Raw genomic sequence first — 16,594 nt, 5'->3', positions numbered from 1 at the left:
AAATATGGAGTTACTTTTCTTGTTTTATAATTCTATTAGTTCATTTTAAAACATCAATACACATATTTTATAGTTATCTTTTTAATTAGAAAAAAAATACAATCAATAGTTTATATAATAACATTTAAAAAGCATTTTTTTTAAAAAGGGAGTTACCTTTGTTGTTTTAGAATACTTACTTAAAATACTCATTTATTCACAATATTTTTAAATGTTTCTTTTTTTATAAATGAAAATATAAATCAAATCAAATCAACTTTATTTATAGAGCACATTTAAAATTTACCACAGGGGTAGCCAAAGTGCTGTACAATGAGCAGGTTAAAAGATAAAATGAGTACCGAGCAAACACAACACAACACAAACAGAACACGATAAAAAATAAATAATTAAAATAGAATTAATAAAAACATAAAAACATAAAAACAGGATCACAGCAGGTGTATTATGGGGCGCCATTGCAGGATGGATATCACTCAGTGTTAAAAGCCATGGAATAAAAGTATGTTTTTAAGAGAGATTTAAAAACAGGAAGAGAGGAGGCTTGTCTAACACTCAGGGGTAGGTCGTTCCAGAGCTTGGGAGCAGCAACGGCGAAAGCTCTGTCACCTCTAAGCTTCAGCCTTGTGTCAGGGACCGTCAACAATATAGAATACACCTAAAATAGTTATTTCCACGTTTGTTTTATTTTTTAAATACATATTTCTGTTGAATGACTTAGCGTTAACACGCTATTAGCATAAACACCATGTGACTATATTTGAATGTATTTGCTAAAATCACAGTCCCGTTACTTTCAATCGTGTTATCCAAATGAGTGATCTTCGGCTTGGAAACCTCAAAAATCTAAAATAAAGTTCTCACACACACACACACACACACACACACACACACACACACACACACACACACACACACACACACACACACACACACACACACACACACACACACGATTAAAATACGTAGTTGCATTTTGTTCATAGTTAACTCAAAATTAATCGTGATAATCGCATATAGTATATATAATTTTTCATCATTAGTAAGTGTACCATAGACAGATAATTTTCAAGTTTTAACACCATAAACGGACAATTATTGTGCTTTAATGAAATGTGTTTTAAACATTTTGCTTTTTTAAACAGTTCAACACAAAAAGGACAAACACGATTAAATGACAATAAAAAAATATTGCCTGCTGTGTTTTGGTGTCTTGCCAGATTTTGTATTTTGTAGAAATACAGAATTTCTATTCCTGCTTTAGGAGCACTTGCATTCAGAGGAGGAGCTACACTTCCATGTTTACAGACCAGCTTCACGCAATAATAACACAAAATGTTGATTGTTATGATCATGCCTCGATTGTCAAAGATGTTGAGTAACATCCATCCATCTATTTTTTACCGCTTGTCCCTTGTGGAGTCACGGAGGGCTGGAGCCAATCCCAGCTGTAATCTGTGATATTTCTACATGAATAAATGATTCTGATATGTTGTACAAGTAATTGGTCTTCATATTTATTTATTTATATTGCTGCATGACAATGTTTGAACCATCTCTATTAATTAATAACATTTATTATTCAGCCTGCGAATCATTTTGCAATTGAGGACTCGACTAGAACATTTTATGTAAGAATTTACACAATATTTCAGCCAGCCCGAGGGTCAAAATGGACATGTGTGCGTTAATCGGCCGCTAAAAAAATTAGTACCGTTACTGAAATTTAGAGTTAACGCGTTATTATCGCGTTAAGTTTGACAGCTTTAATTATAAGTATTTCAAAATAGAGAGTTACTTTTCTTGTTTTTAGAAGTCAATCAAATTATTAAAAAAATATATTAGAAATAAATACAATAAATCATCTATACAATAAAATTCTAAAAGTATTTTTAAAATACCTTTGTTGCTACCCTTGTTGTTTTAAAATACTTAAAGTACTCATGTATTTAGAGTATTTTTTTTTATAATATTAAAAATAAATACAGAATAAAACATAGAATAAAAAAAATATATAACTAGTCCAAAAAATCAGCAGTAGTTGTTTTCCACATTTGTTTAATTTTCAAATACATATTTGTGTTGAATCACTTAGTGTTAACAAGTTATTAGCAAAAATACCATGTGACTATATTTGATGTATTTTTTGATAATTTGCCAATCATTTGTTACTTTTGGTCTTGTTGCTGAAATGAGTGAACTTCAGCTTAGAAACCTCAAACATTACTTTTTTTTAAATTATATTTTATTTTATATTTCTACAATGAGAAAAATACAATAAATTAATACATTATAAGTATTTTAAAATAGGGAGTTACTCCTCTTGTTTTATAAGTCTTATAGAAAGAATTATTACAAATATATGTGTATTTTTAATTGGAAGAAATACAATAAAAAATCATATTATGATACTCAAATAGTATTTTTAAAATAGAGTTACATTTGTTGTTTTAAAATACTTATTTCAAATATGTATGTATTTACAGTCATTTGTTTTCAACATAAAAGTCAATATTGACTAAAGCATAAAATAAATAAAAAATATAACTCGTCAAAAAAATCAGCAGTAGTTTTTTTTCCACATTTTTAAAAATGTTTTTAAATACATATTTGTGTTGAATTACTGAGTGTTAACATGCTATTAGTAAAAATACCATGTGACTATGTTTGATGTATTTGTTGAGTATTTGCTATTTGTTACTTTTGGTCTTGTTACTCAAATGAGTGATCTTCAGCTTAGAAACTTCAAAAATGAAAATAGAAATTATATATATTTTATATTCTATATTTCTACAATGAGAAACACACAATACATTAATACATTAAAAGTATTTTAAGATAGGGAGTTACTCCTCTTGTTTTATAAGACTTATAAAAAAATCATTAAATATATATTTATCTTTATAAATATAAATAAATACAATAAATTATTCATATAATTAGATTCAAAAAGTATTTTAAAAATATTGAGTTACCTTTGTTGTTTTAAAATACTTATTTAAAATATTCCGTTGTTTAGAGTAATTTGTTGCGGATAGGCTCCAGCACCCCCAGCGACCTCAAAAGGGACAAGCGGTAGAAAATTGGATGGATGGATGGAAAAGTAATTATCGAATAAAACATAAAATACATGTTCTTGTTTTATGAATCTAATAATTGATATATTAAAAATATATTCATTACATATATCCAAATGCATATTTTTAATTAGAAAAAATACTATCAATAATTCATATTATAAAATGTAAAAAGTATTTTTAAAATAGTGAGTCACCTTTGTTCTTGTTTTAAAATGCTTACTGAAAATACAAATTTATTTGCAGTAATTTTTTTCTAATATAAAAGTAAATATAGAATAAAATATAGAATAAAAAAAAATATATATATATAGTAAAAAACAGTATTAGTTTTTTTCATTTTTTTTTTTTTTGGGATGAATATTAAATAAATATATGTGTTGAATGACTCAGCATTAACATGCTCCTAGCACAAATGACTATCATTCATGTATTTGCTAATCATCCATCCATCCGTCCATTTATTACCGCTAGTCCCTTTCGGTGTGGCGGGGGGTGCTGGAGCCTATCCCAGCTGCATTCGGGCGGAAGGCGGGGAACACCCTGGACAAGTCGCCACCTCATCACAGTATTTGCTAATCATTGGCTAATAATTTGTTATGTTCATTCTTGTATCTCAAATGAGTGATCTTCAGCTTAGAAACCTCAAAGATTAAATAAAGTTGCATGAGATGGAGCAATAGACATTTTGAGTAGTTTGACAATAATTTTTTCTCTAATTTACAGTTAATAAAAAACTGAAGTTTATTTTGAGAGTGCAAATAGCACTGATGCTACGTGGAAGCAGGGTCAGAATTTGGAATGCACAAAAAAAAGTTTGATGGAGATCCAATCTAGATTGTGTATTTATTTGTGCCTTGGTGGAGGTACTCTGAATTCTAAGTCCTATAAAAGCGAGCAGGACTGATGACAAATGAAGCACTCACCCAGTATGGCTACCACCACGTCGTCCCGCAGGATTTCAATGGAGCCTCTGGAGATGAAGTAGAGGGCGGTGAGAATGTCCCCGCTGTGGACCAGGGTGTCGCCAGGTGGAGCGTGTGTGGTCTTGAAGCGCACAGCTAAAGCGCGCAGGCATCCTTTGTTGGCGCCCCGGAAGGCTTTGCATTGCTGCAGGAGGCTGCGGTTCAAATGGAGGCAAATGTCGGCCTGCAGACACTCGGGGAAACCTTTCAACACCTGAATGCAAACACAAGAGATTGTAACAGTGAGGGAGTGTCCGCCATTCATTCGTGTCCCCAGTCGGACGTCCTCACTCACAGCGTTCATGTCGATGCCGTTGGTGTAAGACCAGGCGTGTTGGAAGTACTCCTCCAGCCTCTGCCTCAGGCCTCCTGGAATCTGGTGGAAGCGGATGAACTCTTTGACCCGCAGCATCTGGGTGTGGTAGCGGGCCGTACCCGAGTAGAGTCTCTGGATGATGGCCGACACGTTGCCGAAGATGCTGGCGTACATCAGAGCTGCGCGGGGCAGAGAGTCATTAGTGTATGCGGAGTTTCCCCCAGCACCGCAATCTACTTGTGGTGGTGGGCTAGATGGCGTACTTTGAATAATTGGCACTTTTTTTTTATGTCACAAACAAGACGAGTACTTTTAGACCTGGAGAGGCCCCTAGCAGCACCCGCTGCACGTTGAGAAGAGCAGTAATTGATTTTATTGTCAGTCTCAAGAGGTCGAAATCACTTAAATATTGGTAAGTAAATGAAGAAAGTAGGTAAGTATAGGTAAAGGATTGTAAAAAAAAGTAGGGAAGCATAAGTCAAAGAAGGTAAAAAATTAGGTAAGAACAGAGAAAAGAATGCAACAAGGAGGTAAGCATTAAAAAAATAAGGTACAAAAGTAGGTGAACATAAGCAAAAGAACGTACAAAAAAGTAGGTGAGCATAGGCAAAAGAAGGTTAAAAAGTAGGTAAGCATAAGTAAAAGAAGGTGAAAATAGTAGATAAGCATAGGCAAAAGAATGCAAAAAGTAGGTAAGCATTAAGCAAATAAGGTACAAACGTAGGTAACCATAAGCAAAAGAAGGTACAAAAGTAGGTGAGCATAGGCAAAAGAAGGTAAAAAGTAGGTGAGCGTAAGTAAAAGAAGGTAAACAAAAGTAGGTAAGCATAGGCAAAAGAATGCAGCAAGTAGGTAAGCATAGAAAAAACAAGGTACAAAAGTAGGTAACATAAGTAAAAGAAGGTAAAGTAGGTTAGCATAACCAAAAGAAGGTAAAAAAGTAGGCAAGCATACGTAAAAGAAGGTAAAAAGTAGGTAAGCATAAGTAAAAGAAGGTGGTAGTTGTAGATAAGCATAGACTATAGAATGCAACAAGTAGGTAAGCATTAAACAAATAAGGTACAAAAGTAGGTAACCATAAGCAAAAGAAGGTACAAAAGTAGGTGAGCATAGGCAAAAGAAGGTAAAAAGTAGGTGAGCATAAGTAAAAGAAGGTAAACAAAAGTAGGTAAGCATACGTAAAAGAAGGTAAAAAGTAGGTAAGCATAGAAAAAATAAGGTACAAATGTAGGTAACATAAGTAAAAGAAGGTAAACAAGTAGGTTAGCATAAGCAAAAGAAGGAAAAAAAGTAGGTAAGCATATGTAAAAGAAGGTAAAAAGTAGGTAAGCATAAGTAAAAGAAGGTGATAACTGTAGATAAGCGTAGGCTATAAAATGCAAAAAGTAGGTAACCATAAGCAAAAGAAGGTACAAAAGTAGGTGAGCATAGGCAAAAGAAGGTAAAAAATAGGTGAGCATAAGTAAAAGAAGGTAAACAAAAGTAGGTAAGCATACGTAAAAGGTAAAAAGTAGGTAAGCATAGAAAAAATAAGGTACAAATGTAGGTAAAATAAGTAAAAGAAGGTAAACAAGTAGGTTAGCATAAGCAAAAGAAGGAAAAAAAGTAGGTAAGCATATGTAAAAGAAGGTAAAAAGTAGGGAAGCATAAGTAAAAGAAGGTGATAACTGTAGATAAGCATAGGCTATAAAATGTAAAAAGTAGGGAAGCATAAGTAAAAGAAGGTGATAACTGTAGATAAGCATAGGCTATAAAATGCAAAAAGTAGGTAAGCATTAAACAAATAAGGTACAAACGTAGGTAACCATAATCAAAAGAAGGTAAAAAGTAGGTGAGCGTAAGTAAAAGAAGGTAAACAAAAGTAGGTAAGCATAGGCAAAAGAATGCAGCAAGTAGGTTAGCATAGAAAAAATAAGGTACAAATGTAGGTAACATAAGTAAAAGAAGGTAAACAAGTAGGTTAGCATAAGCAAAAGAAGGTAAAAAAGTAGGTAAGCATATGTAAAAGAAGGTAAAAAGTAGGTAAGCATAAGTAAAAGAAGGTGAAAATTGTAGGTAAGCATAGGCAACAGAATGCAACAAGTAGGTAAGCATGTACAAAATAAGGCACAAAAGTAGGTAAACATAAGTAAAAGAAAGTAAAAAAGTAGGTTAGCATAGGCAAAATAAGGTAAAAAAGTAATTAAGCATAAGTAAAAGAAGGTAAAAAAAAGTAGGTAAGCATAGGCAAAAGAAGCTGAAACATAGTAAGCATATGTAAAATAAGGTAAAAAAAAAAGTAAGTAAGCTCAATAAAAGAAGGAATAATAAGTTGGTAGGCATAGAAAAAAGAATGTAAAAGAGTATGTAAGTAAAGGTAAAAGAAGATACAAAGTAGTTAAATATATGTAAACAAAGGTAAAAAGTTGGTAAACATAGGTAAATGATGGTAAAATAGTCCCATCATAATGTGTTTATGGGCAAAGGCCAACTGTATTTGTGCCGGAGTGTCAAAAATAAACGAATGTAGAGGAAATACGAGTCTGTACACATTTTGATGGATGGATAAAAGTGCAGTCAGAGTAATTCACACTTGGTAAAAAAAAAACTTCAATGTTGTAATTTGCACCTTTCTCCAGGTGAGAAAGAAATGTTGACTCACAGCCGATGAGCATGACGCAGATGGAGAAGATCTTCTCGGGGTTGGTGTTGGGCGACACGTTGCCAAAGCCGACGCTGGTGAGGCTGCTGAAGGTGAAGTAGAGCGCTGTGACGTACTTGTCCTTGTTGGACGGCCCCGACGCCACGTCGCTGTCGTTGTACTGTTTGCCGATCTGCTCGGCCAGGTTGTCCAGCCAGCCAATCTTCAAGGCGCCCATGCGGGCCGAGCTGGTGCGCTCCACGTTGCCGATGGCGTACCAGATGCACGCCAGCCAGTGAGCAATGAGGGCGAAGGTGCACATGAGGAGGAAGAGGACGGCGGCGCCGTACTCCGAGTAGCGGTCCAGCTTGCGAGCTACGCGCACCAACCTCAGCAGCCGTGCCGTTTTTAGCAGGCCGATAAGAGTGGTCGTCTGGGGCTGCGAGAGACGTCATCTTGTTAATTTCATACTCTTTAGTGCATTTTTTTTCTGCACAAATCAGTTTTTTTGCAAATTAAGACACAAAAAATAGATAAGCATAGGTAAAATAAGGTCAAAAAGTAGGTAAGCATGAGTAAAAGAAGGTAAAAAGAAAAGGGCAAGCATAAGTGAAAGAAGGCAAATAGGCAAGGATTGGTAAGCAAGGGTAAAAAGTAGGTAAGTATTGGAAAAAGAAGGTAAAAAGTAGGACAGCATAGGTAAAATGTTTTTTTATCTTATTGTACATAAGATTAAAAAGTAGGCAAGCATATGTAAAAGAAAGTAAAAAGAATGTTGGCAAGCACAAGTTAAAGAAGGTAAAAAAGTGGATAAGCATAAGTTAAAGAAGGTAAAAAAGTAGGTAAGCATGAGTAAAAGGAGGCAAATAGTAGGTAAGCATAGGCAAACAAAGTAAAGTAGGTAAGCATTGGTAAAAGAAGGTAAAGAAAAAGGGCAAGCATAAGTAAAAGAAGGCAAATAGTAGGCAAGTATTGGTAAGCAAGGGTAAAAAGTAGGTACGTATTGGAAAAAGAAAGTAAAAAGTAGGAAAGCATAGGTAAAATAAAGTAAAAAGAATGTTGGCAAGCATAGGTAAAAAAAGGTAAAAAAGTGGATAAGCATAAGTTAAAGAAGGTAAAAAGAAGGCAAATAGTAGGTAAGCATTGGTAAACAAAGGTAAAAAAGTAGGTAAGCATTGGAAAAAGAAGGTAAAAAGTAGGTAAGTATGCAGTATGTAAAAGAAGGTAAAAAAAGTAGGTAAGTTTGGTAAAAGAAGATACAAAGTAGGTAAATAAATTAAAACAGAGTTTTAAAAAAGTAGGTAAAGATGGTATAAAACGTTATTAAACGTTGTTAAAAGCAGGTAGAAAAGTAAATAAACAATGTAACAGAGGGTAAACAAGTCAATAAACAGGTAAAAGAAGGTAAAAAGTATGTACACATAGGTAAAAGAAGGTGAAATAGTGGGTAAGTATAGGTAAAATAAGATACAAAGTATGTAAACATATGTAAACAAAGGTAAAAAGTAAACAATCATAGGTAAAAGATGGTAAAAAAAAAAAAAGTGGGTAACAAAATAAGGTAAAGAAGTAGGTATGCACAGGTGAAATAAGGCAAAAAGCTGGTATAAAATTAGGTAAACATTGGCAAAAGTAGGTAAAAATATAGGTAAGTATAGGTAAAATAAGGTAAAAATGTAATCAAAAGTTGGTAAACATAGGCAAAAGAAGTTAAACAAGTAGGCAAACATTTGTAAAATAAGGTAAAAAGTAGAAAATAAGTCGATAAACTGCTTGCTTTTTTTTTTTCCAAAAATAGTTTTTAACAAAGCTGCAAATGGGGCAGGGAACTCAGTGTATTATTTGGTATAATAATTTAAATGAAACTTTTTCAAAACAGGTTACCAGTTAGAAAGGATCCTTCTGGTTCCATGGAGATGGCCTAAAAAGGCATTTTTAAAAATTGATTCTCAGAAAAAAAAAAGTTAAAAAAACAAACAAAACATATTCATTTATTTATCTGGTCTATTTATCTTTTTTTTTTTTTTTTAAATACATTTTGGAAAGTTTAGAATTGGGATGAATAAGAGTCACGATTGAAATGCGAATTGATTTTAGTGCACCCGACAGTATCTGAACACTCCTGTACAGTTAGTAAAGGATTAGTTTGACACCGGAACTGACCTCCTCAGAGCCAGAGCGGAAGATGAGCAGGTCGAAGGGGATGGCGGCCACGATGTCGATAAGGAACCATCCCTTGAAGTAATGCTGGGCGATACGGCCGGGGTGGCTGACCACCTCGTCGTTGTGGTTGACGTAGGTGGTCCGGAAGTTGATGAGGATGTCCACAATGAACATGACGTCCACCACCAGGTCCACCACGTTCAGAGGGTTGCAGGTGTAGCCGCACGTCCTCCTGCGGTCCTCCTCCACCTCGTTGAGCAGGAAGGCGGCCGAGTAGGGCGTGAAGATGGCCGTGTAGATGACCAGCAGCAGGATGACCCAGTCCCACACCGCCTTGAAGGGGCTGTAGTGGAGGACGGTCCACCTGTGGATGCGCGGCGTCTGGAGCTTGTACTCGGGAAGCACGTCGGCGCCCAGGGACAACACCTGAGGAACACCAAGTTGGTTTTTACAAAGTATACTCATGGGCCACAACATTAGGTACACCTCATTCAGTGCAAAATTGTGAGGAAAAAAGACCCCAATGTTGATGTGTTTGATATCAGTTAATAACAGAGGTGGGACCAAGTCATTGTTTTGCAAGTCACAAGTAAGTCTCAAGTCTTTGCCCTCAAGTCCGAGTCAAGTCTCGAGTCAAGACAGGCAAGCCCCGAGTCAAGTCCAAAGTCAAGACTGGAAAGTCTCAAGTCAAGTCCTAAGTCCTGCATTTTGAGTTTCGAGTCCTTTCAAGTCCTTTTAACCACGGACTAATATATTAACACAGATTGTGTATGCTTTTCAAACGCTGTATTTATTTATTAAAACAAGTGCATTTTAAATTGCAGGAAAGAAAACTGTGCTGACATTGCACTTTATAATAGCACTATTAACCAGTCATTTTAAACATTAACTCATTCCTTTACAGAACAAACACATTGAAAAATAAAGTGCAAATGTACTTATTTGTACAAAAGTGTTAACATTGAAAAAACATGACATATACGTGAACATAACAAAAAAGTTGTACTTTTTATATGTCAGGGCCCTATGCTGCATTGCATTTGCAAAAGACCAAATCAGCCAAGAGTCTGTCAGTCATTTGTGCACGATGGGGGCGTAGTATGATGCCACCATGGCTGAAAACTCGCTCCACTGGAGCACTGGAGGCAGGCACTGCCAAGACTCTCATGGCCACTCGGAACAGTGAAGGAAGAGTCTTCATGTTCAATGCCCAGAACAAAAGGGGGGAGAGAGTTGTTTTGGGTTGGTGCACTACTTGTAAGTGTATCTTGTGTTTTTTATGTTGATTTAATAAAAAAAAATAAAAAAATTCTTGTGCGGCCCGATACCAATCGATCCACGGACCAGTACCGGGCCGCGGCCCGGTGGTTGGGGACCACTGAGGTAAACAACCAACAGTATGTCAGAAAGCTAGCTAAAACGGTACACATATTCATAATATAGTATACATTTCAACTGACCTTTATTTTACTATTTTTGTCTTTTTTTAGGTGGCTAAAATAAGCGGTGCTGCTGACCGCCGTCTAACGTTACGTGTGATATATTGACTAACGTAACCCTGCTTAAAAAAAATCACTGAACAAAAAGTATGAATAAGGTAGTGAACTGCAACAGATTCCCGTGTTTGCAATAACGTTATAACGTTAGCAGTGAGTTTACAGCCTCACTGATTTAACTACACAGCAAATAAAAGTCACGTTACTTAGCCAATAAACGTTATCTTACATTCAAAACTTACCGTTCTTTGTGCAACTTCAAATGCCGGACGAAGTTGGAAGTTGTTGCCTCTCCATCAGTAATTTTCGAACCGCATGTGTTGCATACTGCAAACCGTTTTGTGTTGACCACCTCGTAATTTTTATACCCAAACGAAATTATTTTAGGTATAATTTTTTGTTCACTGGCGTGTGGTTTGGACATGTCTTCTTCGTTGGTTGTCCTGCAATTGGATGAATGCTGTGTGATGAAAACAAAGTAGATCTAATTTGATTGGCTGTTGTACTGAGAGCACACCAGCTGACACACGCAACGCTGATAGACAAGTACACAATGAAAAATACGGAGCGCTCCCGAATAACTTTTTCATCTTTGGGTTTTGGGGAAAGTAGCAAGTCATGTCAAGTCATGTCAATTCAAAAGGCTCAAGTCCAAGTGAAGTCACAAGTCGTTGATGTTAAAGTCTAAGTCGAGTTGCAAGTCTTTTTACATTTTGTCAAGTCGAGTCTAAAGTCATCAAATTCATGACTCGAGTCTGACTCGAGTCCAAGTCATGTGACTCGAGTCCACACCTCTGGTTAATAATGTGAGTTTCTAATATTTGGGCCGCCTTTGAAGCTACACGTGGAGTCAAAATATTACAAACAACATATTATTCAGTGAATAGCTCTCAGACAGTGTCAATTCAAACAAAAATTATCTTATCAAAAATAGTTGACTTTTGATAATTGCGTTTGAGACATATTAAGAAAATTCGGTTAAAAAAGCCAAGTAGTAGGTAAAATAAAGTGAAAGAAGGTCAAACAAAGTAGGTAAGCATAAGTAAAAGAAGGTAAAAAAGTATTTAAGCATATGTAAAAAAAAAAGAAAAAAAAAAGACAAGTAGTAGGTAAGCATACTGAAGGTAAAATAAAGTAAAAGTATGGTAAGCATAGGTAAAAGAAGGTAAAAAAGTAGGTAAGCATATGTAAAAAAAAAAGACAAGTAGTACTTTTTGCCTCATTTCTGTGAGAATCCTGCAAGTGACTGAAACATTAAGGAGTGGGACTATCCAGGACTAGCTGCAGTGTGCTCAAACAACCACCAGGTAGCATCTGTGAGCAGATAATACTGTATTATCTCTTTTTCTTTAGGAGTTATCTGGTGGGTAGTGCATTCCTGGCACATTCTTCACCCACGCTTTAAGTGGGGATGAGGCAAAAACTAACCCAGACCCACTGTAAGTGCGACCCAGGAGCCATTTTCTGCCCGCGGCTCATTTTTTTTACGGCCCGCAGCACATTCTAAAAATACTATTAAAAAATTAATAAATATAAAAACATAAACAAGTGGAATTAAGGTGCACACAGCTAAAATTTAACAAGAAAAAGTTGCAGTGTTGACTCAATTAACACAAAGCTGCCACGCAGGCTTTTTTTTTCTTTAAAATTGTCATTTCTCAAAAAATAATAATGAATCAATATTGTTATGAATAACAATATTAACATTTACTTCACATCAATCTTTCCAATATAAAATATTTTTGGGTGGAAAATATTACATATTTTGTTTGTTTGCTATATAAGAAACAAAGTTTTTTCCCCACAAAAAGGGCATAAAAAAAAACTAATTTAAGAAAAAACATTTAAAAAAGCGTATAATCGATTGATAAATCTGAAGTTGATCTCGCGTTCTAAGAACATATGACTTATTTTTAACACTTTTATAAATGGGGCCCTTTTGGATCCCCAATAATGTTAGTGGGACTATTGCTAAAAAATAACAATGAATTTAAATCAATGGTGTTATGAATTATTGACCTATTTAAGGCTTAAAGTACTTCACTTCAAATATTCCCCATTTAATTTTTTTGGGGGGAGGGGGGGGGGTATTGTATATTTGGTGTTTTTGCCAGTAAAAAACTGGGTTTTCTTTGACAAAAAGGGCATAAAGCATTAAAAAAAGTTGTACTTTATATCAACAGATCCCTGTACATCCCTGAAATTGATGTAGATATTTAGGTGTTGAATACCGTATTTTTCGGAGTATAAGTCGCAGTTTTTTTCATAGTTTGGCCGGGGGTGCGATTTATACTCAGGAGCGACTTATGTGTGAAATTATTAACACATTACCGTAAAATATCAATATTATTTAGCTCATTCACATAAGAGACTAGACGTATAAGATTTCATGGGATTTAACGATTAGGAGTGACAGATTGTTTGGTAAACTTATAGCATTTTCTATATGTTATAGTTATTTTGAATGACTCTTACCATAATATGTTACGTTAACATACCAGGCACGGTCTCAGTTGGTTATTTATGCGTCATATAACGTACACTTATTCAGCCTGTTGTTCACTATTCTTTATTTATTTTAAATTGCCTTTCAAATGTCTATTCTTGGTGTTGGGTTTTAGCAAATAAATTTCCCCCAAAAATGCGACTTATACTCCAGTGCGACTTATATATGTTTTTTTCCTTCTTTATTATGCATTTTCGGCCGGTGCGACTTATACTCCGAAAAATATGGCAATAATATATGTATAAGGCACAAGGCTTCTTTCAGGAACAAAAACCTGCGAAATACCACAGAACTCAGCAAACACATTTGGGACCTCAAAGACAATAATGTTGAATATTCAATAACATGGCAAATTCTTGCATCCAGCACACCTTACAATAGTGGTAATAAAAGATGCAACCTATGCTTGAAAGAGAAACTGTTTATTATCTACCGTCCAGACCTGTCATCCCTCTACAAGCGCAGCGAAATTGTAACAACATGCCGCCATAGACGGAAACACCTCCTAGGTAACACATGAACCAATCACCACGCCCCTAGGCCAGCCTGTACCCACCCACTCTGTGCCCTATATAAACCATGGTATGTGAATGCTCCCATTAAAATCTCCTGACGATTGAGGGTACCCCCCTCATGAAACAGGCCTGTAGAGATGAAATAGTCTTGTGATTTTTTTTTCCCCACACATACATATATTGCGCTCTACTACGGTATCGAGCACTATTTTTTGGATAACCTTATTAAGACATATATGTATATACATATGTATTTATACGGTATATAAATACTGTACATACAGGGGATCCCTAAATGTTAAAAAATTATATTTATTGTATTGGTTTTGAAAATTTTAAATATAATTGCAACCTTCAGTGGAAAAAGTTTGGACACACTTGTTTTAATGGTTAATACCGCAAATTGTCAGTATTTAAAAAAAGTTACTTGTCTTGTTTTGATTATTTTTCCCCCCGAAAAAAACAACAAACAAAAAACCCTAAAATACAAGCTAAAATAAATATAAAATATGATACATATTTAAAGAAAAACGTCAATAGAAGACTGGAAATAGAGATTTCTGAGTTAGTCATGAACTCAATGTCATGTGGTTTTCAAGGTCCACTTTAAGTATCTAACACAGCAGTAGAGCAATCGACAACAAACCACTGGGGAAAAAAATCAAGTACTACTATAATCCCTCATTTTTGTAATAACAAAAATGACAGCATCAACCTGCAATCAGTTTAAAAAGGAAAGTAAGACCTGTGAAACTGACCGGTATGACAAACAGAGCTTTCCCATCCAAACTGGCATCACTCGGTCGACCACAACAACAGTAAAGAAAGTTCTCCCAAAGCCTCTTCAGCGCCACCTGCCTGTTGTGTTCCGTTCTCTCCTGCATCATTTCATTGCAGATCCTCTCCTCTACACGCTAAAGCATCCACAAGTCCAATGGCTTCTTTTCCTGCTTTATCCCGCCCATGTGATTCCGTTCTGTGTGCGACCATGTGACCTGCCAGCGTAGACGCACTGACATTGATTGGGCACCAACTTTGATGTGATCGCCCCACAAAGTGCTGGGACTAACGCACACACTCAAATCTGCAGACTGCGCGACGATGTTAGCTAAAGTTCACGTCCTCTCCGAGTAGGTTTATTTGCATCTGACTTTGCATCAGTAGTGAGAAGCTTAACGTGCTTAACGTCCTCTTGCAGGAAGCACCCGCCATGTTCTCTTCCCACTCTGCAATGCTGAAAATAGCCACCTTAAACAGTCACACAACGCTCTGCATTAAAGAAAGGCCGCTCTATTAGTGATCGTCCATATTTGGTAAGGAATCAGCTGACCTTTGCTGACAGAAGCACGTTGGCTTCATAAGTCTGCCACAAAATTACACAATGACCTCCCGACCTTTGGCCTTGCACATCCTGGGCTAGCAAACACGCAGCAGCAACAACAAGGCGCTAATGAGAGCGTAAACACAAACAATTGCCAAGGTATTGACGCGGGTCGGTTTTGTAACCGGGTCGCACGCAACCTGCCAGCTCTTTATAATTAACACAGCACCCTCGGTGCGCTTTTACCCCCCTGAAATGACGACAACGTGTGCTAAATTAGCATTGAGCCAACCACGGTACTCTGTGTTTATTTATTTTTATTTATTCATATTAGTCGTTTTTTAACCAAAAGAGTTGATTTCGGCTGTTTTGCTAGGAAGTAAACTTTATTTATACTCTTTTGCAATGAAAAAGTTGAACAAATGTGCAAGCAGGACTCAATGAATCAGCAATATGGAAAAAAATGGAGCAAATCAAATCCTGGATGATAAAAATACAGCGTTAAAAACCATCCCAAAAGTCTGACCTTAAAAGAAAGTCCACATTAAAGAAAGCCAAAACACCATTTTTCTGCAAAAAAAAGCAAAAAAAAAGCGTGGACTCGCTCATCAGGTCACATGACAACATGACTTCCTGTAGCTCACCTGTGCAGCTTGACGAGAGAGCAAGAGGAGTGTAGCAGTAACTAAGGTGTGTGTATGTGTGTGTGTGCGTGTGTGTGTGTGTAAGAGGAGGGGGGCATGTTCTAAAAAATACTCACAGGCTGTAGTTTTTGCTTGAAGCTCATGGCGAAGTGCACTTCAGGCTAAACCGCACACAGGAAGACTGAGCGGGAGAGAGCGATGGCGACCTCTGTCCATCCATCTCCCTCCCCCGTGCCTCCATCACTATCCCCCCCACCCCCCCTGCATGTAGCCCGGCCCATGCCGCCGCCATGTGTCCCGCTGTGTTTGCGATGACGCCGTACTGCCGGCTTATTACACTCCCTGGTCATTACATTAGGTACACCTGCAACGTCTACAGCGATTGGTGTGATTCGGTTGTACACGGTAAATAACCAGCGTATTTCCCATACATCCATTTACATGCCACAAATAGAGCTATAAACACATTAGAATGGGACTTTCTTTGAATGTAACCCGCCGTTACAACTCTGTACACGACACACCTCATACGGTCTGCGTGTCGCGACTTTGGAGCAGCCAGAGGTGGGACCAAGTCATTGTTTTGCAAGTCACAAGTAAGTCTCAAGTCTTTGCCCTCAAGTCCGAGTCAAGTCCCGAGTCAAGACAGGCAAGCCCCGAGTCAAGTCCAAAGTCAAGACTGGAAAGTCTCAAGTCAAGTCCTAAGTCCTGCATTTTGAGTTTCGAGTCCTTTCAAGTCCTTTTAACCACAGACTAATATATTAACACAGATTGTGTATGCTTTTCAAACGCTGTATTTATTTATTAAAACAAGTGCATTTTAAATTGCAGGAAAGAAAATTGTGCTGACATTGCACTTTATAATAGCACTATTAACCAGTCATTTTAAACATTAACTCATTCCTTTACAGAACAAACACATTGAAAAATAAAGTGCAAATGTACTTATTTGTACAAAAGTGTTAACATTG

At 36.4% G+C, this 16,594-nt stretch overlaps 1 protein-coding gene across 3 annotated transcripts in view; it reads right to left on the bottom strand.

The window, feature by feature from the left end:
* kcnh6a (potassium voltage-gated channel, subfamily H (eag-related), member 6a) overlaps nt 1-16,594 on the bottom strand; it is an 85,341-nt gene that overhangs the window by 19,185 nt on the left and 49,562 nt on the right. For 2 of the 3 annotated variants that reach the window (XM_061981341.1, XM_061981340.1), the window contains exons 5-7: nt 9,142-9,567; nt 7,000-7,417; nt 4,004-4,537 (exon numbers count right to left, since the gene is read on the bottom strand). In XM_061981341.1, coding sequence (XP_061837325.1) covers nt 4,004-4,537; nt 7,000-7,417; nt 9,142-9,567 — 1,378 coding nt within the window. The remainder of the gene's footprint in view (nt 1-4,003; nt 4,538-6,999; nt 7,418-9,141; nt 9,568-16,594) is intronic. The other variant, XM_061981339.1, reaches the window with a different exon arrangement.

Source organism: Nerophis lumbriciformis, linkage group LG24 (genome assembly GCF_033978685.3).
Source record: "Nerophis lumbriciformis linkage group LG24, RoL_Nlum_v2.1, whole genome shotgun sequence".
Classification (NCBI taxonomy): Eukaryota; Metazoa; Chordata; class Actinopteri; order Syngnathiformes; family Syngnathidae; genus Nerophis; species Nerophis lumbriciformis.
The sequence above is the reverse complement of the archived record's forward strand: the minus strand, read 5'-3'. Positions and strand labels throughout refer to the sequence as shown.